The 23,196-nt window shown below is 52.0% G+C and overlaps 13 protein-coding genes across 13 annotated transcripts; 10 read left to right on the forward strand and 3 right to left on the reverse strand.

Annotated features, from left to right (window-relative positions):
* Positions 1-881: 881 nt before the first annotated feature.
* On the forward strand, positions 882-1,763 carry CKM354_000681700 (uncharacterized protein; the record flags this gene model as incomplete). The annotated part of the gene is made up of 1 exon (XM_044802150.1): positions 882-1,763. The coding sequence occupies one exon, from the start codon at positions 882-884 to the stop codon at positions 1,761-1,763; it is 882 nt and encodes a 293-aa protein (XP_044658085.1).
* Positions 1,764-2,285: 522 nt separating this feature from the next.
* On the forward strand, positions 2,286-3,570 carry CKM354_000681800 (uncharacterized protein; the record flags this gene model as incomplete). The annotated part of the gene is made up of 3 exons (XM_044802151.1): positions 2,286-2,656; positions 2,706-3,391; positions 3,440-3,570. 3 exons carry the CDS (start codon positions 2,286-2,288, stop codon positions 3,568-3,570), a joined length of 1,188 nt encoding a protein of 395 aa, XP_044658086.1.
* Positions 3,571-3,879: 309 nt separating this feature from the next.
* CKM354_000681900 (uncharacterized protein) lies at positions 3,880-5,447 on the forward strand (the record flags this gene model as incomplete). Its single annotated transcript, XM_044802152.1, has 3 exons — positions 3,880-4,605; positions 4,661-4,741; positions 4,788-5,447. The coding sequence occupies 3 exons, from the start codon at positions 3,880-3,882 to the stop codon at positions 5,445-5,447; spliced, it is 1,467 nt and encodes a 488-aa protein (XP_044658087.1).
* Positions 5,448-5,727: 280 nt separating this feature from the next.
* On the forward strand, positions 5,728-6,282 carry CKM354_000682000 (uncharacterized protein; the record flags this gene model as incomplete). The annotated part of the gene is made up of 1 exon (XM_044802153.1): positions 5,728-6,282. One exon carries the CDS (start codon positions 5,728-5,730, stop codon positions 6,280-6,282), a length of 555 nt encoding a protein of 184 aa, XP_044658088.1.
* A 125-nt stretch (positions 6,283-6,407) lies between these two features.
* Positions 6,408-7,883, reverse strand: CKM354_000682100 (uncharacterized protein; the record flags this gene model as incomplete). Its single annotated transcript, XM_044802154.1, has 4 exons — positions 6,408-6,541; positions 6,594-7,201; positions 7,250-7,500; positions 7,551-7,883. The coding sequence occupies 4 exons, from the start codon at positions 7,881-7,883 to the stop codon at positions 6,408-6,410; spliced, it is 1,326 nt and encodes a 441-aa protein (XP_044658089.1).
* A 376-nt stretch (positions 7,884-8,259) lies between these two features.
* CKM354_000682200 (uncharacterized protein) lies at positions 8,260-9,112 on the forward strand (the record flags this gene model as incomplete). Its single annotated transcript, XM_044802155.1, has 2 exons — positions 8,260-8,775; positions 8,825-9,112. The coding sequence occupies 2 exons, from the start codon at positions 8,260-8,262 to the stop codon at positions 9,110-9,112; spliced, it is 804 nt and encodes a 267-aa protein (XP_044658090.1).
* Positions 9,113-12,382: 3,270 nt separating this feature from the next.
* Positions 12,383-13,208, forward strand: CKM354_000682300 (uncharacterized protein; the record flags this gene model as incomplete). The annotated part of the gene is made up of 2 exons (XM_044802156.1): positions 12,383-12,512; positions 12,568-13,208. The coding sequence occupies 2 exons, from the start codon at positions 12,383-12,385 to the stop codon at positions 13,206-13,208; spliced, it is 771 nt and encodes a 256-aa protein (XP_044658091.1).
* A 394-nt stretch (positions 13,209-13,602) lies between these two features.
* Positions 13,603-14,156, reverse strand: CKM354_000682400 (uncharacterized protein; the record flags this gene model as incomplete). The annotated part of the gene is made up of 2 exons (XM_044802157.1): positions 13,603-14,004; positions 14,061-14,156. The coding sequence occupies 2 exons, from the start codon at positions 14,154-14,156 to the stop codon at positions 13,603-13,605; spliced, it is 498 nt and encodes a 165-aa protein (XP_044658092.1).
* Positions 14,157-14,607: 451 nt separating this feature from the next.
* On the forward strand, positions 14,608-15,857 carry CKM354_000682500 (uncharacterized protein; the record flags this gene model as incomplete). Its single annotated transcript, XM_044802158.1, has 3 exons — positions 14,608-14,855; positions 14,914-15,681; positions 15,740-15,857. The coding sequence occupies 3 exons, from the start codon at positions 14,608-14,610 to the stop codon at positions 15,855-15,857; spliced, it is 1,134 nt and encodes a 377-aa protein (XP_044658093.1).
* Positions 15,858-16,679: 822 nt separating this feature from the next.
* CKM354_000682600 (uncharacterized protein) lies at positions 16,680-17,209 on the forward strand (the record flags this gene model as incomplete). The annotated part of the gene is made up of 2 exons (XM_044802159.1): positions 16,680-16,842; positions 16,902-17,209. 2 exons carry the CDS (start codon positions 16,680-16,682, stop codon positions 17,207-17,209), a joined length of 471 nt encoding a protein of 156 aa, XP_044658094.1.
* An 803-nt stretch (positions 17,210-18,012) lies between these two features.
* On the reverse strand, positions 18,013-18,702 carry CKM354_000682700 (uncharacterized protein; the record flags this gene model as incomplete). The annotated part of the gene is made up of 1 exon (XM_044802160.1): positions 18,013-18,702. The coding sequence occupies one exon, from the start codon at positions 18,700-18,702 to the stop codon at positions 18,013-18,015; it is 690 nt and encodes a 229-aa protein (XP_044658095.1).
* Positions 18,703-18,976: 274 nt separating this feature from the next.
* Positions 18,977-19,684, forward strand: CKM354_000682800 (uncharacterized protein; the record flags this gene model as incomplete). Its single annotated transcript, XM_044802161.1, has 1 exon — positions 18,977-19,684. The coding sequence occupies one exon, from the start codon at positions 18,977-18,979 to the stop codon at positions 19,682-19,684; it is 708 nt and encodes a 235-aa protein (XP_044658096.1).
* A 454-nt stretch (positions 19,685-20,138) lies between these two features.
* On the forward strand, positions 20,139-22,016 carry CKM354_000682900 (uncharacterized protein; the record flags this gene model as incomplete). The annotated part of the gene is made up of 5 exons (XM_044802162.1): positions 20,139-20,174; positions 20,224-20,883; positions 20,935-20,993; positions 21,288-21,345; positions 21,405-22,016. The coding sequence occupies 5 exons, from the start codon at positions 20,139-20,141 to the stop codon at positions 22,014-22,016; spliced, it is 1,425 nt and encodes a 474-aa protein (XP_044658097.1).
* Positions 22,017-23,196: the final 1,180 nt, after the last annotated feature.

The following is a 23,196-nucleotide window of genomic DNA, read 5'->3' on the forward strand; positions in this document are numbered from 1 at the left end:
CGATACAGCAGCGGCGGAGGGGCGGAGGTGAGGTGGCCGGGTCGCCTGTCGCGCGAATCGGAGGCGGAAGATGCTCGAAGTTCGGTGCGAGGAGCGGAAGGCGAGTGTAAAGATAGTGTCGCGTCGTGGTGAGGATACAGTGTGCTGTCGCCGGCGAAGTCGAGTTGTCGCAAAGAAGTCGTCTGGTTGTGTCGCGACGTGAGCTGCAGCTGCAGCGGAAAGTGACGAACGAACCAGAACCAGCACGGGCGACGCGGGTTCGGATCAGCTTGCCGAGCCCTATACGCCAGGCATTCACCAGGCCTCCACGACCCTGAGGTTTCCTTCCTCCTGCACTTCACAACAAGCACTGGCATACCAACGAGAGTTCCGGCTGACGGCGAAACTTCCACATGCGGCATTGTATCAATGTCAGTTACGGGGCTGCGGCATGTGAATGAGGATGCGAGTGAAGAGGCGATCCTCACAGTGTGCCTTCAATGACCTGACTGCTGGCCCATGGTGTGAGCAGTTACTCACCTGCATCTGGCTCATCACACTACCAACAAGTGATGCGGTGTATGACCATACAGAGCAAGCACTATTTCCCGTGATTTTGCGCTGTCATTTGCCGGGGAGAATCTCCCTGATCCGCTCCGGCAATGTTGACACGGCGGTGAGTGAAAGCTCGACCAAGGCATCGCAGTCCAGACAATGGTCTCCTCTGTCTGGGTACCTCGCTCACGGCAGGTACTCGCATATATCCGCTGCGGTCAGCACTACAGCTGCTACCGAAGTAGCTGTAGTGTACGGCTCCTGTGCCGCTGTCAAGTGCATATAAACTGGGTAACCTAGCATCCAAGCGAGCGACGCACTCCTCCTTGCCACGCTTACACAGCACCATGCCAGCGCAGCTCATTGAAGACACCTACCCGGTCCTTCGGGAACCGCGTGAACATCGCCGTCTCGATGAACAACATCTATTATATCGGCGTTGCCAAGGCTACCTGCTCCACCCAGCAATCGAACTGCCAAAGTGCGCCAGGATCGCTGAGCTGGCTACAGGAACTTCGATTTGGCTACGAGAATTTGCTGATGCTAACCCGTCGGTGGATTGCCATGGATTCGACCTGAGCGATGAAGGATTCCCTACTGCTGACCAGCTACCTGGAAACGTCAGCCTGCATTTACAAGACATGAAGGCTCCCTTTGCCTCGCAATGGCATGGGATATTCGACGCTGTGCACATTCGATTCGTGCAGATTGCTATGCAACCCGAAGACTATCCGCTTGTGCTGGCAAATGCGTGCCTACTGCTGAAAACGGGCGGCGCGCTGCAGTGGACCGACTGTGATGAAGTTACAGGGACCCAGCACGCGTTGCGAGCTTCGAAGATGCCTATGGCATCATGCCGCACTCGTAAGCGACCAGCCTTCCCAACTGCGTTGGACTCATGCTACACCTCTATATGGCAAAGGCCAGGTCTGGCATCCATGATGACATACGGCTACAACAACCTGACGATGCTTTTCAAGGAATCGGCTGGGCTCAAAGGTGTTCTTGTAGACAGATACAGTACGGATGCAGATCCAATTTTGCGAAAGCCTTTCACTTTGATGATGGTTGAGTGTGCGATTAGCCTGTTGAAGAGTGACTATGGGGCTGCAGATCATTGTGAGGAGGACGAAGCACGAGCCAAAACCTTTGCAGCTATGCGCAAGGAAGCGGAGTTGTTTGGGTTCTACTATCGCGTCGATTGTTGCTCTTGGGTCGGCTGGAAGTAGAACTTTGAAGTGAGGTTCTTTTAAACAAAAGTGATGACCCTGATTAGCTTGGGCGTCGAGGGCAAATTTCATCTTTGGATTCTCATATGTAACAGAACAATCGTATCGTAGTGAGAAAACAGAAGCGCTTATGGCAAATCGATTAGAGTATACTCGACACAGTGCTATTCTGCTATACATGCGGACACAAGAGGCCTCCGACAGTTGATCATCAACATTACTTGCCTGCAAGATAGTGGTTCGGTCATGAGGCCTCCTCTACGCGCGTGGCATCGTAGTTCAGTCAATCGGACTTTCGCCGAATGCATGCAGTCCTGCTGGCGGTGAAGAACTCGTGTGGAGTCTGTGCTGCTGCGTCGCGTTAAGAGCTTACTCTACATGTGCTGTTGCTCACCGCATCAACCTCAATGATCTTGCGAAGTCAACCTTGGCAGAAGAAATATATCAGTCAAATTTGCTCCTGTCGAACCGATCGACTGTGTTGAGTATACAATCAGCAAGATTCGCGCGACCCCTGAGATCATGTCATATTTGAAAAGCACACAAGATGTGCAATGCAGTGTCATCTCGGACCATGAACATGGCGGCATTGGAGAGTATACTCCCGGGACGGTGATCGATGCCGGCGGCTCCAACTTACCTTCTATGCTCCGATCGCTTCTAGATGAGAAGTTGCTGTGGAGTGATGGCCCATACAGTCCAAATGGCGTTGCCCAACGCCTACTGCCTTCTCCTCTTCTGTCTGACAAAGAAGGCCTTGCACTGTGGGATAGAATCAACAGATCCCCAGCGTATTACCAGACGGAAGGGGAGATAGAGTTGTTCCACCAATACGGAGCCAATATAGCCGGATATGTCAAAGCTGGATCCGTGGTGGTTGATCTGGGTTGCGGGTAAGTGCAGGCTCGAAGTTTCATAGTCAAAGGCTGACGTGGTCCCAAGCGATGTGCGGAAAGTACGACCATTTCTCGACATACTAGAAGCACAACGAAAGCCCGTGTGGTACTTCGCTCTTGACCTGTGCCATGAGTCACTGACTCGAGCGATGAGCGATGTGGGCAATGTTTACAAGTACGTGAAGTGCTTCGGTCTTTGGGCAACTTTCGATACTGGCCTCGACTTTTTGGATCATCTCAGCTTAGACGGTCCCAGCTTTTTCATGTCTCTGGGATCAATTTTTGGGAATGATCACTATTCTCAAGCGGTAGCACGACTCCGGGAGTGGAAGAACAAAGCGCTGCTAAGACCAAATGATGCGATGTTACTGACTATGGACGCGACTGCCGATCCGGACGTGATTTGGCGCTCGTATCACGATGATGCGGGCCTTTTCGAGAAATTCGTCCGCAACGGTTATCGACAATCCAACGAGGTCCTCGGCTGCGAGTGGTATCGGGACCAAGACTGGGAATTGGCTGGTGTTCTGAAGAGCAATCCGCATGTCCACATTTTCGTCCTTCAGGCAAGGTGCGATGTTCGCTGTCCGGTGCTGGATCTCAAATTCAGCAAGGGACAGCAAATCGACTGCTACGAAGCATTCAAGTATGGACCTAACTTGATGAGGCAGCAATTCGCTGCTGCTGGGTTGAAAGAGAAGGCATTCTGGAAGGCACCGAATTGTGATATTTGTAAGCTTGACAGACTTGTTCATGGGGTGGGACTGACCATGATGTTAGATCAGTACCTCGTTACTGCACAATCAGGGGAAACGACCGTTCTCCGGACGTGGATGCATGTTGCTCAGGAGAAATTGAGAAAGTTGCGTGAATGTTTTCGAGAGGCATCGCGCTTCGCGCAATGCTGTTGAGAATAGGCTGGGAATTACAACAGCATGTGCACAGCTCATTTCATAAAATCCTTCATGGCCGATTCCATGCTGTGTGTAGTGCTATCGAAGTGACCGGTCGAGGCGAGATATTCAGTCAAGAACAGCGACCGTGAGAAAGGCAGAAAGAAAGGCCGAGCTCCGATTGCTTGGCAAGCGACGTCTGGCGACGCGCCCCTGCTCATGACTTCACCTGTCCGAGGTTGTGCTTGCTCTGCACACAAACCGCATCCCGACAACTAACTCGTTATTTGCTACTCATCGCACTGTGCGTACCATGCATATCAAAAGATGACAGATGTTTTCCGACTCGTAGACCCTACGCTGAGCAAGAAGAGGGCTGTTCCAGCTTGCGATTCCTGCCGGAAGAGGAAAGTCCGATGCGACTTAGGCCCGGGCGATGCGAAATGCACGCCTTGTAGTGCTAACAGGTTCGATTGTCGTGTGGCTCACCACGACGATCGACGCAAAGGTTCGAAGCTTAAGGCACGGAATGGTGCTGCTTATGCCCTCGGCCTGAAATCTGCCCAAGCCAACCCATCAGACGCGCATAGCCCCAGCTCTGCATACCGACACGCATCAGTTCCCTTTGAGCAGCAAGATCTCTGCCATGAGGACTGTCCGCCGGTGACGCCACCTTGGCTTCCTTCAACCTCCAATGAGGCACTGCAGAATGGCACCACCCCTGCAGTTCCACACAGTGCAACTGTACGCGACTCGCCCCGTGATGGCGACTGGGAATCTGCGTCGGACCATCCATTCCTGTGCTGTGATACGCTCAAGGCTTTAGCCGCCTCCGATCTCGCATTTCTGGAACTCAATGGCTGCTTCAAAGTCCCGGGGAGAAGCATCATGCAGAGCTTCGTTCGAGAGTTCTTCTCCTTCGTGCATCCTGCGCTTCCAGTACTAGAGGCACAGGAGTTCATTGTCGCTTTCGGAGACTTCGATTGGCCCGACACGAGCACAAAGAAGATTCCCATATTCCTGTTCCAAGCCTTGCTAGCGGCTAGTTGTGTTGTAAGTCAGTGTTTTTGCGTACATGGACGTTCACAAGCACGAGGCTAATTGACAGTTCCTTCCTCCGCACACCCTCCGCGACTGCGGTTTCGCTGATTACCATTCTGCGCGGCATACTCTCTGCCGCCGCGCTAGTGTGAGTCTTTGCAGCGGACGAAAGAGCGCTGCTGACCATGAGCCAGCTGCTCTACGATTTCGGAGTATGGACTGATCCTCTCACTGTTGCGCAAGGAGCACTGTTACTGTCTCTTGTCAGCCCATATGACGATTTAGTAAGGGAGAACTCCTGCTGGATTGACACCGCCGTTCGCTTTCTCCAAGCCAAGCACACTTCCGCCTCGAATGAAGGAGGCTCTGTCCATCAGAGGCTGTGGTGGTGTGTTATCATACGAGATCGCACCCTAGCTTTGATGACGAGACGGCCTCTTCGATTGCCGCCTGACGCTGTTCCATCTAGCGTGCATCTCCGACTTGAAGAAGACGCCGTCACTGGAGCTCTTAGCGAATCTTTTATTCTCAGTGGCTTGGACACGAATCAAGTCTGTCAACTTTTCAGACTTCAATTCGGCCTTTGTGCATCGTTCACCGACTTGGTGAGCCTCATTTACCCAGCTTCCGGCTCTCTTGGCCCCAAATTCCAGTCCTCGGCAGATGCCCATGACTTCACTAGCGTTGTTGCGCATCATGAAACCATTTTGGACTCCTGGGAGTCGAAACTTTCAACATGGCGCGCGAGTCATGCCCAGGTCGGAGATATCAAGCCAGCTGTTCTACTATTTTCGAGCAGACTGATTATGCAGATCCTGTTCGTAGAGCCACCTGTTGAGACAGCGCTGTTCTAACAGCTTGTGCAGGACTGCCAGAATCGCCCTAAGCTTCACCTTGATTGCAACGTGCTCACTTCATCCGGAATACTTCACGAATCCAGCATCGAGCCTGATTAACGATGCCGCGAGAATTATATCCGAAAGTGTCGTCGTAATGGCCAACACAGCCCATGCACTATCATCCCTGGGACTCGAAACGAAATCAGATATGCAAGAGTTAGTCAACATGCCCATATATGATCACAAAATGCTCGCTGACGTCTTGTCCATCAGCCCAGCATGGTGCATATTTCCCATGTGTCTGCTCCAACTCACTCTTAAGCTAAGCACGGTGTCAGAAGACCAAAGTGCTGTCAGATATCATATGCAACGCCTACGTCGATACATGGAAGCACACCGCCAGAGGTGGGATGGTATCGATCGTGTGCTAAGCAGGCTCAATGCACTTGGGCCTCCGCGCATCAACGGAGCAATCTCCCCAATACCGGCTACAGATCCGACCTGGGATGTAGCCAGCATGTCTCGTGGCGTCACGCAACGTCTCTTTCGAGATCACTTGACATCTTACTTGAGGCTTGGCACTGCTTACAACCTGTGCATTGCTAACAGCACAGCGACATATGCTCAGGATATGCCACCTATGGTGAGAACTGATCATTGCGAGTCTACACCAACAACCGAAACGCTGGTAGCTGGCGGTGCAAGCGAGCGATTCGAGCCCGAAGATGATCTCCCCAATTACAATCACGACGGTGACCAGCAGGACGAATGGCAATGGAATAGATTGTTCTTTCACGACGCGTTGCTGGGTGATCTGGACGATTTTCTGGGCACCTACGCGACTTGGTGAGCAGTAACGTCGCTGGCTATCGTGAGCTTTGAAAAAGCATCACGTTTGTATCCGCATTCAAGATGACATCAGCAAGTCGATAAACATTGTTGGACGTGATTGTCGACAGATATCTTACGAGGGCCTCATAACTTATGGCTCTGCGCTGCAGCTTTCGCGAGCTTTTCCCACCGTTTCAGCAACTCCCGCACAGACAGATCAAGCAAGACATCCTCGGAGCCACCAGGCACACGCGAAAGGCCAACTTCTCTCGAGATTGCTAGAAGCGAAATTAGCCAGGGACGGCAGGAAGATGAGGCATGTTTCTTCACCTTCGATGAGCTCTCCTTGGCCGCTTCGCGTAACACTGTTTCCGCCAAGCAGAACTTGCGCATGGCTGATGCAATGCTCGAGCGTTTTGGCAGCCGCGACCTTTGCCATCGCAATCAATCCTCCTAAGAGTGTATCTGACTCCGCTTTGGGCAAGGTGTTCATCCCATGGGTCAATTGCTCCGCTCGAGCCCACTCTGCCTCCAGCATTGATCCGGCTTTAGCAAGACGGTTGCGCACGACTGGCTGGTCAATCAATCTTTTGCCAAAGGCTTGCCTCTTAGAGCAATACGCAAAAGTGGTGCTTAGTACTTTCCGAGCCTGGACAAGGGCGCTGGTCACCATACTCATCCGCTCATGGTTGAAATTGGTCAGAATGTACTTCAGACCTAGCCCTTCTTTCCCGATCAGGTTTCCTACTGGTACACGCACGTCGTCGAACTCGATGAAAGTTGTGCCTGCGACCTGTCCATTGGACAACGTCATAGAGCGACACGTCACGCCCGAGGTGTTCTTCAACGGGACCACCAATAAGCTTATTCCGCTCGCACCAGGACCACCTGTCCTAACGGCGGTCGTTGCGTAATCCGCCCATATACCAGTGGAGATCCTACATCTGGTGAGCGCATGACCGTGAAAGCATCGAGGAACATATTACCACTTCTTATAACCATTCACAATGTAATGGGAGCCATCGGTGCTTTCCACTGCCGTTGTCTCTATGTTTGCAACATCAGAGCCAGCGCCAGGCTCTGTAACAGCGATACATGCTCGCGTCTTCCCAAGCAGAAGATCAGGCAGAAGACGATTTTGCAGCTCTTCGCTCCCGTAGTGCAACAACGGCGGAGTGCCGAAAGCCATTCCAGGGATGATCATGCCGGCTGGAGCCCAGAGCCCACAGTAATACAGCTGTAAATGTCAGCAGTGCTTCCTGTCCAACTTCCTCAAGCTGACGATACTTCGCTGGTGTATATCAGGTAATGGAAGTAATCGAACTGCTCAAGACGAAGACCTCCCGGCAGTTCGTGAACACCCAACTGCTTCAGGCGCTCGACCGGCAACGGCGCAGGCAATGAAGGTATCAGCATCCCCGCTGCAGCGAATTTGGCATACACATCGAACGATGCCTTGCCATCACGCATCCATTGCAGGCCATGGTCGCCAAGGTTTTCAGAGATGAAGGCTCGACACGTCCGCTGCCATTGCTTGTGAGAGTCCGAATAATATGGAGAAGGTACACCCGTCAGCCACGGAGCTTCTGCGAACGGCGTTTGATCGATCTTGTCGTCCATGAAGCTTTTGCGAGTGGATGAACGTTGAGTAAACCCTAATTCATGCAGTGTTCAAATTGTGTAACATGGAAAGCAAGCAATTTGAGGAATCGATCTGGGCTGTTCTGCTCGCGAAAGCGAGTGCAAAGTCTCTCTCTGCCGATCGTAGAAGGCAGTTGGGACAGCAATCGCCTTGGCGTGACTGGCATGGCGCAGCAGATACCTGCTCGTTCTGGAAACCCCGCATGGATGTGGCCAATAACACTGCTTTGCCCGGTGCTCCCGCATTGGGTATGACCGAGCGCCTACACCGAGGTCAATACATTCAATTCAGGTCTGCTTGCATACGTGTATCCTGCCATTCATTTCATAAAATCAGAGAAAAGGATCGATAATCATGCCACAAAACAGAGAACTGGAAACCGTCAACACACGCATCGAAGACGGCGTGGGCGTTGTTCAAATCAATAATCCCAAGCAGAGGAACACGCTGAACTGGCAAGTGCACTACGATTTGCTTAAAGTGCTCGATGAGTACAAAGAGCACAAAGATGTCGCATGTATCCTACTCTGTGGCAACGAAGATTACTTCAGCTCGGGATGGGAGATCACACTCCTGGAGAAGTCAAACGCAAGCGAGAAGCAAGCCTTCTCTGACATCGCACTAAAACTCATGATCGGTGTCTACGATTATCCAAAGCCAGTCGTCTGTGCTGTGGCAGGAATGTGTCCAGGATATGCCATGGATGTCGCCAACTTCGCAGATATCACTATCTGTTCGAAGAATGCCGCCTTTGGAGCTTCGCAGGTCAAATATGGTCTTAATCCGATGACCCATCCGATGTTTCGAAAAATGAGCGTGCAAAGGGCTCGTCGTTTGATATTCACTGGAGATCCAATGGGAGCAGAAGAGGTAAAGTCTCAGGCCAGCTGGTTTACCGTCGCTAATCTGATCAATACAGGCACTTCGCACGGGGCTGGTTGATGAAGTGACTGAAGTCGGACAATTGTTGCCTCGAGCATTGGCACTTTGCAAGCAGATTGCTGAGCGTGGAGCGGAACATGCTGTCAACCTCAAAGAGATGTGCCTTCGTGTACCGAACATGGACCACGTTGGAGCGACATACTACGAGACACGATTCACCAATGATCTCATGGCTAGAGATCAGTTCAAGACTCTTGCTGCTGAGGGTGTTAAGCGAATCAAGGAGAAGCGGAGCAAGGCCATCGAAAGGCTTGGCAAGCTCTAGTGCTACTTTCTGCATTGCTCAATGAAAGTTACAGTGCGCCTTTATTTATGTATAAAGATGACTTTCTCCAGAATACCTAAGAAGGACAGAGGCACTGGACAGCATCTCAAGAATGCTTTGCGGTTCTGAGGTATATGAGTGGAGCTCAAAACAGAACTAAGTAGTACTGTAAGTGTAGTCGTATTCGAAGCGATCGTCCAATCCGCGGCCGCGTCCTAACAACGCCGACTAGGAAGCCGAACTGAACCGAACCTCTACGGCACCGGGTAGACGTCGGTAGACCAAGCCGAACTCCACCAAGTCTGCTCGCTTCCCATCTTAGACGATTGAAACCATTCTAGTTGTCGGGCTAGCAGAATATCTGTAGTGATTCGCAAACTTCTTGTCAACGCTCAAACTTAGCCAGTAGAGAACGAAGTTCAACACGCAAGCTATCATGAAATGGGAGCTTTGGTCACAAAACGAGGTGTATATATATTAAAGCTTGATAGCACGCCATGCTTCTCCTTCAAGCATGCTCCGCTGCTCTCCTTCGATCCACACTCTCTGGCTCGTAACGATGTTCAAGCTCCACTTCTTCCTCCTTGTCGCCTTGGCCGTCGCCCTTCCACAAGACCTTCCAGGTCAAGGCGTGAATTGCATGCCGGGAACTGCTTCTGCCTCACTAGAAGAATGCCGCTCGCATTTCGAATATGCTTGTTGTGCTGGTAGAATTTGCTATCAAAGCTCCCCAGGTGTCTACGAAGTTTGTGTCAATAGAGGTGAGTTCGGACTTGGGTCGTTAAGGTGTCGACCGGGCATTCTTGCTGTCCAATAGATTGGGTCGATGAGAGGTAGATCTCAATAGCTGACGAATTTCAGGTGGAACCTGAGGCATTGCAGGTGATGAGCGAGGAGGTATGAAGCATTTTGGTGCAAAGTTGGAAGATGCTCAAATATGATGCGCTGTCGATGAACCGGGTATTCTGTCCTCGGAGGGGGCGTCAAATTTTTGTCATAGATCAGCTTTGAGAGGGTGTGGTCCTTGAAGTACTTGTCAGAAAATATGTATGCGAAGCTGGGAAATAGGACTAGAAGCTCGCGAGATCGTCGTAAATAGATGGGCGATGATGAGTCTGTGTGATCGCCAACATGATCTTCCCGCACAGCCGTGCTGCAGGCAGCACAATGAGTTTGTGCTTCAGCTCTTCAATTGGCCTCGGATCCCTGTGCACCGCAATACTTGGTACAGTAATGATTCATCTGCAAACATCGTATAAGTATACATTCCGCCCGTGTTTGCATTGACAACATGATAGATCGTCAAGAAACTTACCTCGTCGCCTCCAATATGCCACCCCTCAGACTTGCACTCTAAGCCATCCTACGCAAGATCAGCAAATCGGATCTTGGAGTCATCCTCAAAGATCATTTCGCGTCTTACAAATGTACAGTCAGGACATTGATCCCATTGTTTATTTCCAGTATTCCGTCGACGGTAGTAACCACAAGCACATTCGGTAGCGTCGAGCAGGATTTCGTATGTTTTGGGAAAGCCGCCCATGCCAGGGCTGAAAGGAGTGCCGCCAGGGTGGCCGATTTGTCTACCACTGACACACACTGCTGAGCTGTGGAGATCTGCCATTACTCTGGTGGAGAGAGGGTTGTTAGCACGTCTGTCGAGGGAGACCATAAAGCTTTTGAGCTGCCTGGACGTACTGTGAGGCAACTGTCAGGAGGAAGACTGCTCCTGCGAGGTATTGCATGATTCTTGAGGGCTTGTTGCTGAGATGAATCGATGTCGTGAATGTGTTGTGACTCGGACGTGCTTGTTGTGCCTTTCGTTTCCGAGTGAGCAGGCATATTTATATATTGCATCATGTAATCCAACAACAGACGAACTCGTCACGAACATTGTCGAGGATGCCTTCCAGCATGCCATTTTGCCGTTGTCCTGTGGTCGGTTGCGCTATCCCTCGCGTTGACGTTGAGCCTGGCCGTGTGCTGTCATCTCGCTTCGATATTGTTCACCAAGGTGGTGACACTTTTGCTCGGTTAGCACGTTGCATAGGGAAGCCTCGTCCTAGCAGATAAAGTATGGTCGTCAAGGCTCGTGTCTCCAGTAACTAATGTAAAGCTTCACCTTGGGTAGTAGCACTAGATCTTGGCCTGCTTGGCTTCCTCTGTGACATTGATGATAGCGAAGAGAATTTGCAGCTTATCCTGTCGTTTCGTTTGCATAGATAAGACATCTTGCAAAACATTCACTCCACCGATTGAATATATGTGATGGGTTTGGTACACCTTCTGGACCCTGCTCTGATCATGACCCCCTCCCACGGGCTCTGTGGAGGATGTGCACTGAGTAGCAGAGCACGACTGGCAAGCCACGTTGTGAGCAGGGGTGCTCTGACAGCCTTAGTCTCACGATGGGTCCTTGGATTTCGTGGTGCTCTCGCTCATCAATGTATACAGTCGGCAGAATCCGAGAACCCACTGTGGCCGCCAATCATTAACTCGACCTGGGTCTGACGTACGTTCGAGCCGACAGCCACTCTCATCTAAGAGCGCCAATCATGCAAGAACGACATGTCCGTGGCATTCAATGTGGTGTCTTTGATCCTTCGGAAGTTGCCGAGCTACTGCCGCATAGCACACTGTGGAGCTGACTTTGGGGGTCGCAAAAAGTCTTTGTGATCTGGCAGTCCTTGGTAGCATTTGCGACTCAAACTGTCTCAGTCGATCCAATTCGGGTTACAGTTCATGGTCACAGCCTTGTCGAATCTTTGGTTGTTGGGTAATAGTGCAGGAAAGCGTGCGCTGTGCAACTTATGGTGCAAGTGCACGTCCCGGCACTTCTTCCGCTGACTGGATCGACAGGTCCCACAGTCTCCGCTTTGCATATAGAACACGGACTTTGATGATTCCTCGCAATGCTCTGCTGGGAAATGTACTATGGGTCAGGACTTGGAGATGTTCGGGACGAGAGTCCAGTCTGCTCCGGCGCGTTCAAGCTAGCATGGCGATGTAACATTCAGGAGTACACGGCCCATGTGACGATGCATCTTGCTCGTGTGTGATGAGTGTGGTGTGCAACACGGGTTGAGTATTCGGCATGGTCGGTCTTTGAAGCTCTGAGAGCCTATGTCGAAATGATACAGGCTCGACCACGGAGTGGAGTCGGTACCTGGTGGGCATACATAAAAGGAGTGATGTCGAAAGCAAGTCGGACCATCGACCAAGACGACTCTTCGTTTCCTGTGCGCTTCGGCAGTTTCTTCGAAGCTCATCATGCTCTCTCACGCCATCGTGTCGTTGCTGCTGGCTGCGGCCGCAGCTGCCGCTCCAGCCCAGATCGATCCTGCCGCAATCGAGGGTCTTACCCCTGGCGATCTCCTCCTGACCGAAGGTGAACTCGCAGGTAATCGCTGCCCATGACAAGAAAGCTCGACAGATATACTGACCAGTCGGCGCAGGGCAAATTTTGAATGCAACTGCCTGGAAAGATCTCTTGGCCGCAGAGGGCATTCTGCTCGAAACTCCAGAGGTCGATCACGATTATCTGAACTTCACTGCACCAGAGACAGTGGAGACTTCGGCAGAGCCTAGCCTTAAAAAGCGTCAGTGCAGCAGAACCACCAGCATTATCACAGACAAGACCGAGAGATTTGTCGACTGGGATGTTCAGATGTCTCCCATCGTGTGCGGCAGCGGTGGACCAATGGATGTTACTGTCACAAGTGGCTTCTCAGTGGCCAATGGAGTTACCGTACAGGGCAGCGGCAGCCCTACTTTCATTGCGGGCAGACTGAGTGCCACTTTTGGCGTCTCTTTCACCAGGACTTGGACCACTCAATACTCCGTTGCAACGAAGGTGACCATCAATGATGGAGAGTGCGGCGTGATTGTCACGAACCCCTTGACCACTCGTCGCTATGGACGCACGATGGAAGGCTGCCCAGGAAGCTTCCGTCAGATTGGTACATGGATGGCTGATGATCACGGATCGGGAAGCTACGCAGGTGTGGACTGGATCTCTGGTGCCATTACCACTTGTCGCAAGAAGCAGCGTTGGGCGCCGATGACTCGCTGCCACGGCGAGGGTGAATTCAAATAGATGCAAATTTGGCGACACTGGCAGGAGAGGTGCAAAAGTGGTGCGCGGAGTCAGCAGAGGGGCAAGACGGGCTCTTGAGGTTGCTTACGTACACGTCCAATTCGTCGGCAGGATTCGAGACCTGGTTCTTCGATATGTAGAGAATGACCAGTCGTTCTTGTCTCATTGTCATGGTTAGACGGTCATCTTGATAGAGCGGCCTAGCTTCGGTCAGGCTGACAGCAAAAGTGTGGTTCATTCCTGGATGATGTGCTGTTCTTTCTCTCTCGTTGGATCCTGCATCATTTAGCAGAAGGTCATCTGAAATCCTGCACTCTAATGTTGAATTCGATCCTCCCTGTTCCAACGCCCACGCTAAAGAGTTGCACCAAATCACATGTCTGCTTTCACCTCCTCAGAACGGCCTTCTCTCCGCAAACTTCTTCAAGTCGTCCTTCGTCGCAACGCCCAACACAAATCGCCTTCCCGGATCTGTCACAACCGCAAAGTCATTTCCTCCATCGTAGAACTCCTCCAGCTCCTCTAACCTGGTCTCCATAGTGATGAGCTTGTACTTTTTGCCTCGCCGTTGGAACTTCTGCATCGCCTTCTCTACAGGCTCGCTCTCGCGGACTTGGCCTCGTTCCAGAAGCTCACGTAGTCGAGGAACGGAAAGGTAGCCGAGGAGGGTCTTGTGCTCGTCGATGACAGTGAGATGAGTGTAGTCTCGTTCGAGGGCTGATGTGAGGGCATGGGCGATGGGTGATGTGGGGTGTGTGGAGAAAGCGGGTGATGGGTCGAGATCCTCGACTACGGCCTAGGAAAACATTAATACTCAGGAGACGGAGGGGCTGAGGGGAGTTTATGGCATACCCCTCTGTATTTGCTGGCCCATGGACTGGGCTGTCTTGTTGTGCCATTTGTGCCGGCCGGCAACTCGGAAGCGGACGATGTCGATGTCGCAGCCATTGTACCAGACCTGGAGCTGTAATCGGAAATATGCACTTAGTCGCGTAGAACACTTTCTAGAGGTGAAGTCCGGCGACTGGGATCTGGGAAAGTTCACTTCTCGGCGCAAAACAATTAAGGTTCGTTATCCGCGGGCAGGGGTACGTCATTCTGCCACGAGCTCAGCTGCCCCAAACAGCTTAACCAAGGTATGCGCGCATGCCAGAGTTGCTGTTGCTCTCTTTCAGCCTCAAGTGTGGGCACCGTACGCATAGTATTGGGAGAACAGGTAAGCTGAACTCGTCTCGTATTACTGGCATCGAGTTCCACAGAAAGGATCAGCAAGATTCCGCTGCCGTCCGTATGCCCGGCACCAAACGGAGACAATAAGCAATGCTCCGTCTCCAGCATAAACAACCATTCCTCCTATGACTCCAATGCTGACTCCTCTGGTTCTCCAGCACAGCACATAATGCCGTCGCTTTTCCCCACCTACAGCGCGTTGAGCGCGACATTTGGCCAAGCTACGCCACACCAGAGTCTACCCAAGCGCAAAGACATCAGCCACTTGTATACCTCCTGGGATGTGACAGAAGATGCAAAGAACAAAGCCACACAGTTGAGCGACAAGGCAGCCGCAGAGCTCGCCAAAGCCAGCAACATCGCGCAAGAGAAGACGGGCAAGATTGAGCTGTACAGCGGGAAGTACTATGCTGCATGGTGAGATACACAACGTACCGCTTGAGTGTTAGCAATCGTCGCTGACAAGAACTCACAGCACGTTCGGAGGTCTCATGGCCTGTGGTCTCACCCACTGGGGTGTCACTCCACTCGATCTTGTGAAATGCCGTCGTCAGGTCGATTCCAAGCTTTACAAAGGCAACATCGAGGGCTGGCGCACAATCATTCGAGGTGAAGGCGTTCGAGGCTTGTACACCGGTGGCTCGCCGACTTTCTTCGGTTACTCCATTCAAGGAGCTCTCAAGTACGGCTGGTACGAATTCTTCAAGAAGTTCTATTCGGATCTTGCGGGCGAGGAGAATGCGGTCAAGTATAAGACAGGAATTTACCTCGCAGGTTCAGCTTCGGCAGAATTTCTCGCAGATATTGGTCTCTGTCCTCTGGAAGCCGTCAAGGTAAGGATGCAGACGACCATGCCACCTTTCGCCAAAGGAACTTTCGATGGTATTTCCAAGATCGTCGCTGCCGAAGGCGTCGGAGGTCTGTACAAGGGCATCGGTCCGCTTTGGGGTCGTCAAATCCCGTACACCATGATGAAGTTTGCGTCGTTCGAAACGATTGTCGAGATGATCTATGCTCGCTTGTCTAAGCCAAAGGAGGAATACTCGAAAGCTGCTCAGACCGGTGTTGCATTCACCGGTGGTTATATGGCCGGTATCCTCTGCGCTATTATCTCCCATCCCGCCGATGTTATGGTGTCTAAGCTTAATGCCAACAAGAAGGCCGGAGAGTCTGCTGGAGCTGCTATGGGTCGGATCTACAAGGAAATCGGTTTCTCTGGTCTTTGGTCGGGTCTGCCTGTCCGGTAAGTGCAAAGTTGTCACTTCATATGTATTCACTCACGTGCTAATCTGTATGAATAGTATTGTAATGATCGGCACTCTCACCGGTTTGCAGTGGATGATTTACGACTCATTCAAGATCTTTATGGGCTTGCCGACGACTGGAGGTGGTGGCCAGAAGGCAGAGGAGAAGAAGTAGTAGTTTCGTTGCGAACAGGGCGTCAACGAGGGGTGAGTGCCTCACGACATCCCGGGTAAGGCCGAGAGCCTGTCCTGAGGATGAAACAGTACTGTAGTATACACCTGTGATGATCAATGAAGAGAGTTTGATGAGTGGTAAAGCTGGTCGACTCTTGAACGATACCCCAATGTCTTCATCTGCATTGATGTTGAGCCTCACCAAACTCACCAGGTCCCCCCAAGCACGTGCACGCAGGTACACGCATGATCTGGCATCTGCACGATCATAATCATCGCCATTGCGTCTCGCAGAGCTACATTGTAACTGATAAGAAATTTCTCCTTCGAGGCATGCCAGATAAGCCCATGTCCTGCGCCGCCAATGAAGTGGCCCAATGCCTTGGCAATGACCTCAAGTGTCCGACGACTTCAGCTCTCTCCCTCCTCTTCTCACGATACCAAGACCGAAGATGGCAGAAAGTGTGGCCAGTCAGAGAAGTCGCTTTCGCCTATGGCTGTGTCGACACGTGCAGTCAGGAAGCGAGGCGGCTGCGTCATTGCTCTCGCCGGCGCAGTGATGACATGAGGCTGTTGCGTGATGTGGGAAGCGAGCATCTTCCTGGTCGACGCACGCTGCAGTTCATCCGCTTCTGTGGGTGCTTTCTCACTATTGTGTTTACTTCACTTGTTCTCTACAGCAACTCAAGAATCACGTTTTCTTGTGCGACATTGAGCTTTCAAGCTTCTTCAGCTGAATAGCTAGACACTGACGAGTGAACATTCCGGGATCTTGCGACACACGACCACTTCGTTCGAACAGAACCAAGCGACGATCGCGATCATGTCAGGCGCGAACGGCAACAACCAGATCCACTCCACCGGCCGCGGCGGCGCGGGCAACATTGGTCCTGATGCGCACACCTACGTCGACGGAGACATTGTGCGCGAAGGCCAAGCTGGCGTGAGCAACCATTCCGAGTACAGCGCTGGACGAGGCGGAGCTGGTACACCTGTCTCATCCCATTTCAACTCCTCCCGCAATCGCACTAACACTCCTCTCCAGGCAACATCATCCACCCAGCTGCAGGCCCCGGCAGCGCCTCCGAAGAAATCATCCCAGAGTCCGCAACTCGCAACGTCGGCCCCGGCGACGGCTATGACAACTTCCACACAGGCCGTGGAGGTCAGGGAAATGTGTACAAGGAGAAATATGGAGGACACTCGACCAAGAAAGAGCAGACTGCAGCTGAGGCGAGGAATTCGCCAAAGGTCGGACCCACGACGCATAAGGAGGGCGGAGGCCTCTTGGATAAGGTGAAGCATGCAGTGGGATTGGACAAGAAGGACAAGACGCCTGAGCCAGGAAAATAGGAGGCATGCTCTACGGTCGTAGCGGTGAGAGCATGCTACTTGCCCCCGCTGCTAAGCTTGATTTCCTTGCTTTGGTTTTGAGGATCCTTTTTTTTGATACCACGATGATGTCGATGCGATTGAGAGAATCGCGAAATCTGTGCTACTTGTTCATAGAATACACGACTTACGACTCTGAAAATGAAAATGCTTGTTTAGTATAGCCTCTCTTCCTCGAGGGCGATGTGCAATCGGGCTGGGATAGCGTTGTGCACACCATTGCGAGACTCCTTAACTTTCAGCTTATGGTAACCTTGACCGGGGACGCAACGAGTGGAACACAGATCCGATATCTCGTTGGGGAAAAGAGCGTGCAGTAGGCAACGCCGAAGCAACCTGGCAGTTGGCGTTTGAACTCAGATCAGACTGCAATTGTCAGGCATGTAGGGCACCCAGAGACCAGGATGTCGCTTCACGTGAGGGCATCGAGCATCGGAGACGCTTAGACCGCTACTGGTACGAGCCTGCTAGTATGAAAAATGATTGATTAGAGTTGTTGGAATTCGTCCTGCGCCTGCGTATTATCTATGCGGGGCTCAGTCTCGTGAAGGTCGAATCTATGATCTGGTCGGCCCTTAGAGCAGAACTATGCAGGGCTGATTATAGCCAGCCGAATTTTGCGCGCCGCGTCCGTCGCAACAGGAGGGAGTCTCGATCCATGGCTGACCGGACCACTGACCAACTTCTCTCCATCGAAGGAGGCTGACGCTGCGAGCGCAGCACTATCCACCTAGCCGTCCGACTTGATATCAGATTTCTTCCATTCACCACGCAGGGGTGACCGCGAAGGCAAGCAGCGACAAAGTTGCGGAACTGATGTCTCGGAATCCTTGTGCCTCATGGCAACGAAGCTTCGGCCAAACGCAACTACCCCGGAACGCAGCAAGCCTGAACGAATCTTCCACGTCGAGGAAATCAAGTCTGAACGTATACCGACTGATGACTTGACGGAATGGGCGACTCTGAAATTTGAAGTCGGCCCGCAGACTCTCCATCCCCTCCCGCTTGTTGAACTTTCCAATGCTGCAGAGGACTTGGCTCAGATCCCTCTCGAATTGGTCGCTCCAATACGGGCTGTCGAAAATAAGATCACGCCTCGGCTGCTCATCCAGAGTAATGCTGAAACACATGTTCCTGATCATCTGCGCATTTTCCTGGCCTATCGAGTTGCTGAAGTTCGTCACGACGGCAGGAATGGTTTGCCAGTTATGGTGGCTCGTCCGCACTTCGAAGGCGTTCAGGGAGTAGAACAGTGCGCTACATTCAGACCGCATTTGCTTGCAGACTGAGAGCACGGCTGTGACATGTTTGTTGTTCGTCGTCACTGATTGTGGCTCTGGGCTGCCTTTGCACAATGATGGTGCAATGAACATGTTGCCGTTGTGAGTGACGACCAGTTCCCAGATCATGTTGCGAAGCTCCGCGGCCAGGCTGCCAAGTGGTGAGTCTTCCATGTGCAAATTCCGCTCCTATCGGTTGGAGGAGCTGTGGTTGGAAATTATCTGATGTGCATGAGACAAGAATGGACGGCGATTTGCAATTGAAAGTCATGCAGGGAATGTTGCAGAAACCTCTGTCGTCTTCACATGCAGCTAAAGCTTGGCACTGTGAACGCTCCTGCCTTATTTCTCGCCTCAGTTTCTTCGACACCCTATTTCTGTTGATGACCCAACATTGTTGACAATCACTCAACTTCAGACGATGAATGCCGATACGGCACGCGCCAGCATGTCAACGGAGGCGAACGACCACGCCGGCCCAGGCCTGACTGGATCACCGTTCAGCAAGCTGCCAGCCGAGCTCCGGAACAGGATCTGGGAGCTCGCCGTCGTCAATGAGCAGCCGCTAGAGGTTTCCTTCACGTTCGAGCCAGATGATGAGATCGCATTCTCTCTCATCGACAAGAGCACATCGTCCTTGCTTGTGACGTGCAAGCAAGTCAGGGATGAGTGCGCCAGCATGTTCTACAACCGCAATACATTCAGACTTCGTAGTGGTAACCCATCCACCACCAATGACTCGGTGTGGAGAAAGATGTCGATCCCGGTGGTCCAGAAGTTTCGATTCATCAACACGACATCAACACGGCAAGGAGTTACTCGGATCATCTTCGTCGCCCCAAGGTCAAGGAGACGAGATTATGCCGATTTCGATGTGTTTGACTTCGCAATTCTCGCTTACGTCTATAATTCCATGCAAGCAGCATATGATGGTCAACTTCTTGAGCTTGTAGCTGAAATCTACATGAAATTACCAGAAGGAATAGATCCGAAATACCCAAAGGGGATAATAAGAGTGATAGCGGACGTACCGAGCATGGCGATGCACACTGAGTTGGGCGACATCGTGAGCGAGATGTTCGAGGATGGCTATGCGATTGACGACACCTTTGCGCGGATCTTAGGGAGTCTCGGTCTCGTGTATGAGGAGCTGTGAAGGCTTGTTGTGCCAACTGAGGAGTCAAAAAGGGACACTGGTGGAGAAGACCGTGAGATCCACAGTTCGAATATTTCTTGGCTGCACCGTAGTGTCCATGGCAGGAGAGATGTGCAATGTTGAGGCGGAAGTAGAAGAAAAGCAGATCGCGGCCTCCTCGTATGCTGGAGCACAAACGGAATTTCTTGCAGGCTGCTGCTTTGAATAGTATGCGAATGAAACGTCTGCTCCAGAAAATGCAGCAACAAATCACCTCAATCATAGCCAGCTGCTCGATTCTTGGAACGTCCAAATCTGACCCACGATCGCTTACCCCCTTCGCTGTGGCAGAGTGATCCCTGTAGTCTTCACATGCAGCTTGGCTTAAAGCTTTACCGCTTTATTTCGTAGTCTCCCTTCCTTACGACAGACCGCCATCGGCCTCATATTCATCAACAGCAGCCACTTCGCAAGCATGGACAGTTGGCCATTTCGCAAGCTTGCGCCCGAGGTATGTGTCTTTCTTAAGGCGCTCGGAATTACCTACTGACGGTCTGCAGCTCCGCAACAAGATCTGGGAGCTCGTGTTGATCCACGAAGATCCGATCGTCGTACGCAACAGCGTCAAGACCCCAGGATGCAGGACGAAGCCCGAATATCTTACGGCTCTGCTCCAAGTCTGCAAGGAATCGAAAAACGAATGTTCCGAGATGTTCTATGCGTCAAACACGTTCGTACTCGAGAGCTTCAGCGGCGCCTCCAGTCTCGACGAGGATCTTCGCAGATTCATATACAAATTGGGCAACAACGTACCGTTGGTCAAGACGGCCATCATATCTGCAGGAACGATAGACGTGCTGCACCGAGATTCCTCTTGTTTCTACCGTATTTGTTACGGTGAACTTGATCTCCTTGGTCACTGGCGTAGTCGCCTCTCGAGTTTGCGATTCGAAGTCCGGTTAACCAAGAAGCATTCGGTGGAGCGTGATACTTTGTGGGACAATGGAGGTCTACTGCTCAATATCGACGTCTTCGATCTGCCTGCGTCTTTTCGGCAGGCGATGGACAAGATCTCGACCGCCATGGGAGGAAAGACCGTCAATCTCCTTGCGATGGAGTCCAAGATTCATTTGTCGCGGTATGATGAGCTGTGTGCTAGGCAAGAGGGACTTGGAGAGTCTACGCAAGCCAGTGGCCCGGTCTTGATGTTACAATCAGGTGTAAGTGGGCGAAAGGTGGGATACTGTTGCATACAGTGACTATTTACTCAGAAGAAAGCCGAGACCACGAGTTCACACTCGTTGATCAACGTCTTAGATTTCTGGGGCATGTAGCAGAGCCCCGAGCAGGCGATAGAAGCACGAGCTGTTCCGGCCGTGTGGCAAGGGAAGGGCAGAGAGGGCCGTCGTCGGCAGCCGCATTCTTGCCGAACAGTCTCTTTCCGGATGTCGCTTTGAGAGGACGCGGCGAGTGGAGATAGAAGATAGAAGACCACATCCCTGCAGCTTCCAATGCACCTTGTTGTTTAGCGCGTTCCAGAAAGCTTGTCCGCTCTTTCTCTTCCAAACACAGCCCTCCACACTCGAGCGCTCACCACAAAATCGATCCGCCCAGCGCATCGCAGAGCGTCACGTCAAGTAGTTGCTATGGATGAGTCGCCGCTGGGCAGACTTCCGCCAGAGGTAATGCGCAGCCCCTGAAACGAAGCGCGGCACTGAATGGGCATTGCTGATACGGATAGCTTCGCAATGGTGTTTGGCATCTTGCCGTCACCCAGGATAAGCCAATCAACCTCAGTACTTACCAAGACGAAGTGTACATATGGCCGTGCTACGAGAAGATCAACTGGGTGTTCAAAACCTGCAAGCAAATTTACAATGAATGTGCCGCCATGATGTACGCGAACAACACTTTCGCTGTTCCTGTGTACGGAATGTACGGCAGGCCCGATCGTAGAGGTTTTCTGGAACAAGGAGGTATCCTTGACTTGCTCCGAGCCAATCCTGGTACAAAGAGAATGGAGAATCTGGTTCTTTGCGACGTTGGTGTCTGGGGCCTTCCAGAACCCCCCCAGAGCACCGATTTCTTTGTCGAAACGCTCTGGCGCCGCACTCAACAGCTAGGGTATAACAACAATTGGCCCTACGCCCCACATCTTCGGCTCTTGAGCTGGGAGGCCTTGCTCTGCAAAGATGTGAAGATCCAGATTGATCTACGCAACCCTTGGCAGTCGCTGCTAGAATCTGTGGGGAAGGCACGCAAGGCTGTCGCAACTCTCAGGCAGGAAGGTGAGAAGGAGTACGCAGATCAATTGGAGGACACTATTGTATCGCTGTACATTGATTATGACTAGGCGCCTGGCTGAATCGGATCGTATCACACCTGGCGTCGTCAGCGCAATGAGCCAGCGCCGGCTGGAGGAAACAGAGATGATTCCTGTTCATCGATGGAGTCGCTGATCATGATAGTTGCCGAGCTCGAGGCCAAAGATGCTCAGCCGGCTCGTTGCCAGATCGCCCCTCAACGCTCAAGCGAGGGTACATCAAAGTAGCTTGTGATCCGCATGCTCCATTTTGTTCCTGTCTACGTCCATCTATCGTCGCCCGTAGTCCCGAACGTCCTCAAACACAGGTGCCGCACGGTCAGATGCTCGTGACATGTGAAGCGAACATCCCTGCAGCTTTGCATGCAGCTTCACTTTTCGCGTGGGTTGTAAAGTCTGCGGTTCTTGATGTCCTAAACGCAAACTTTCACAGCCAACCACTCCACCAGACACTGTCTGATCCGACTGCACTGGCGCACCACGTCGAGGCGACGTCATAGACGAGTCGCCGCTGGGCAAGCTCGCACCAGAGGTAAGTTGCATCAAAGCTGCGCTAACTGCGGACACCGGATGACTTGGCTGACATTGACAGCTGCGCAATCGCATCTGGAGCTTCCTCGTTCCCACAGAGAAGCGGATCGAGCTCTTCAACTCAATATACATCAATCCTCCCGATGGCTTTTGGTCGACCCAAAAAGTACGCAAAGCGCTGCTCTTGACATGCAAACAAGTACACAACGAAGCCGCCGGATTGCTCTACTGTAGCAACACCTATCGCATCACAGTCGACAGTGTTGACCACGCGCAAGTTCTGCTCGGTTTTCTCAAGGCCAAGCCCGGCCTTCAAAATGTGAAGAAGGTTGTGGTTCGATTGCGACACGATTTCTTATTCGCACGCATGAACGGAAGTGGCTTTGCTTGCAAGGCGCAGCAGACCCTAGCGAGACTGCCCGAAATGCGCTCATCGATGGAAGATTTTGAACACTTGGCTTGGGAATTTGTGCTTCCTCCAGATGTCTGTTCCAGGCAACGTGGACCTCTAGTTCTCAAGCTTCTGATCAACGTTTTCGATTACGAAAAGTCGTTGAGTAAGGCAGCTGCACGAGTTCAAGACTTGATTGCAAAATTGGCAGCCAAAGGGCAGACAGAGCAGGTCGCAAGATGGAATGCGATGGCGCAATACTTTGGATTGTGCGGCTCCGGTACACAG

Source organism: Cercospora kikuchii (assembly GCF_019650295.1).
Source record: "Cercospora kikuchii DNA, contig_00004, whole genome shotgun sequence".
NCBI lineage: Eukaryota > Fungi > Ascomycota > Dothideomycetes > Mycosphaerellales > Mycosphaerellaceae > Cercospora > Cercospora kikuchii.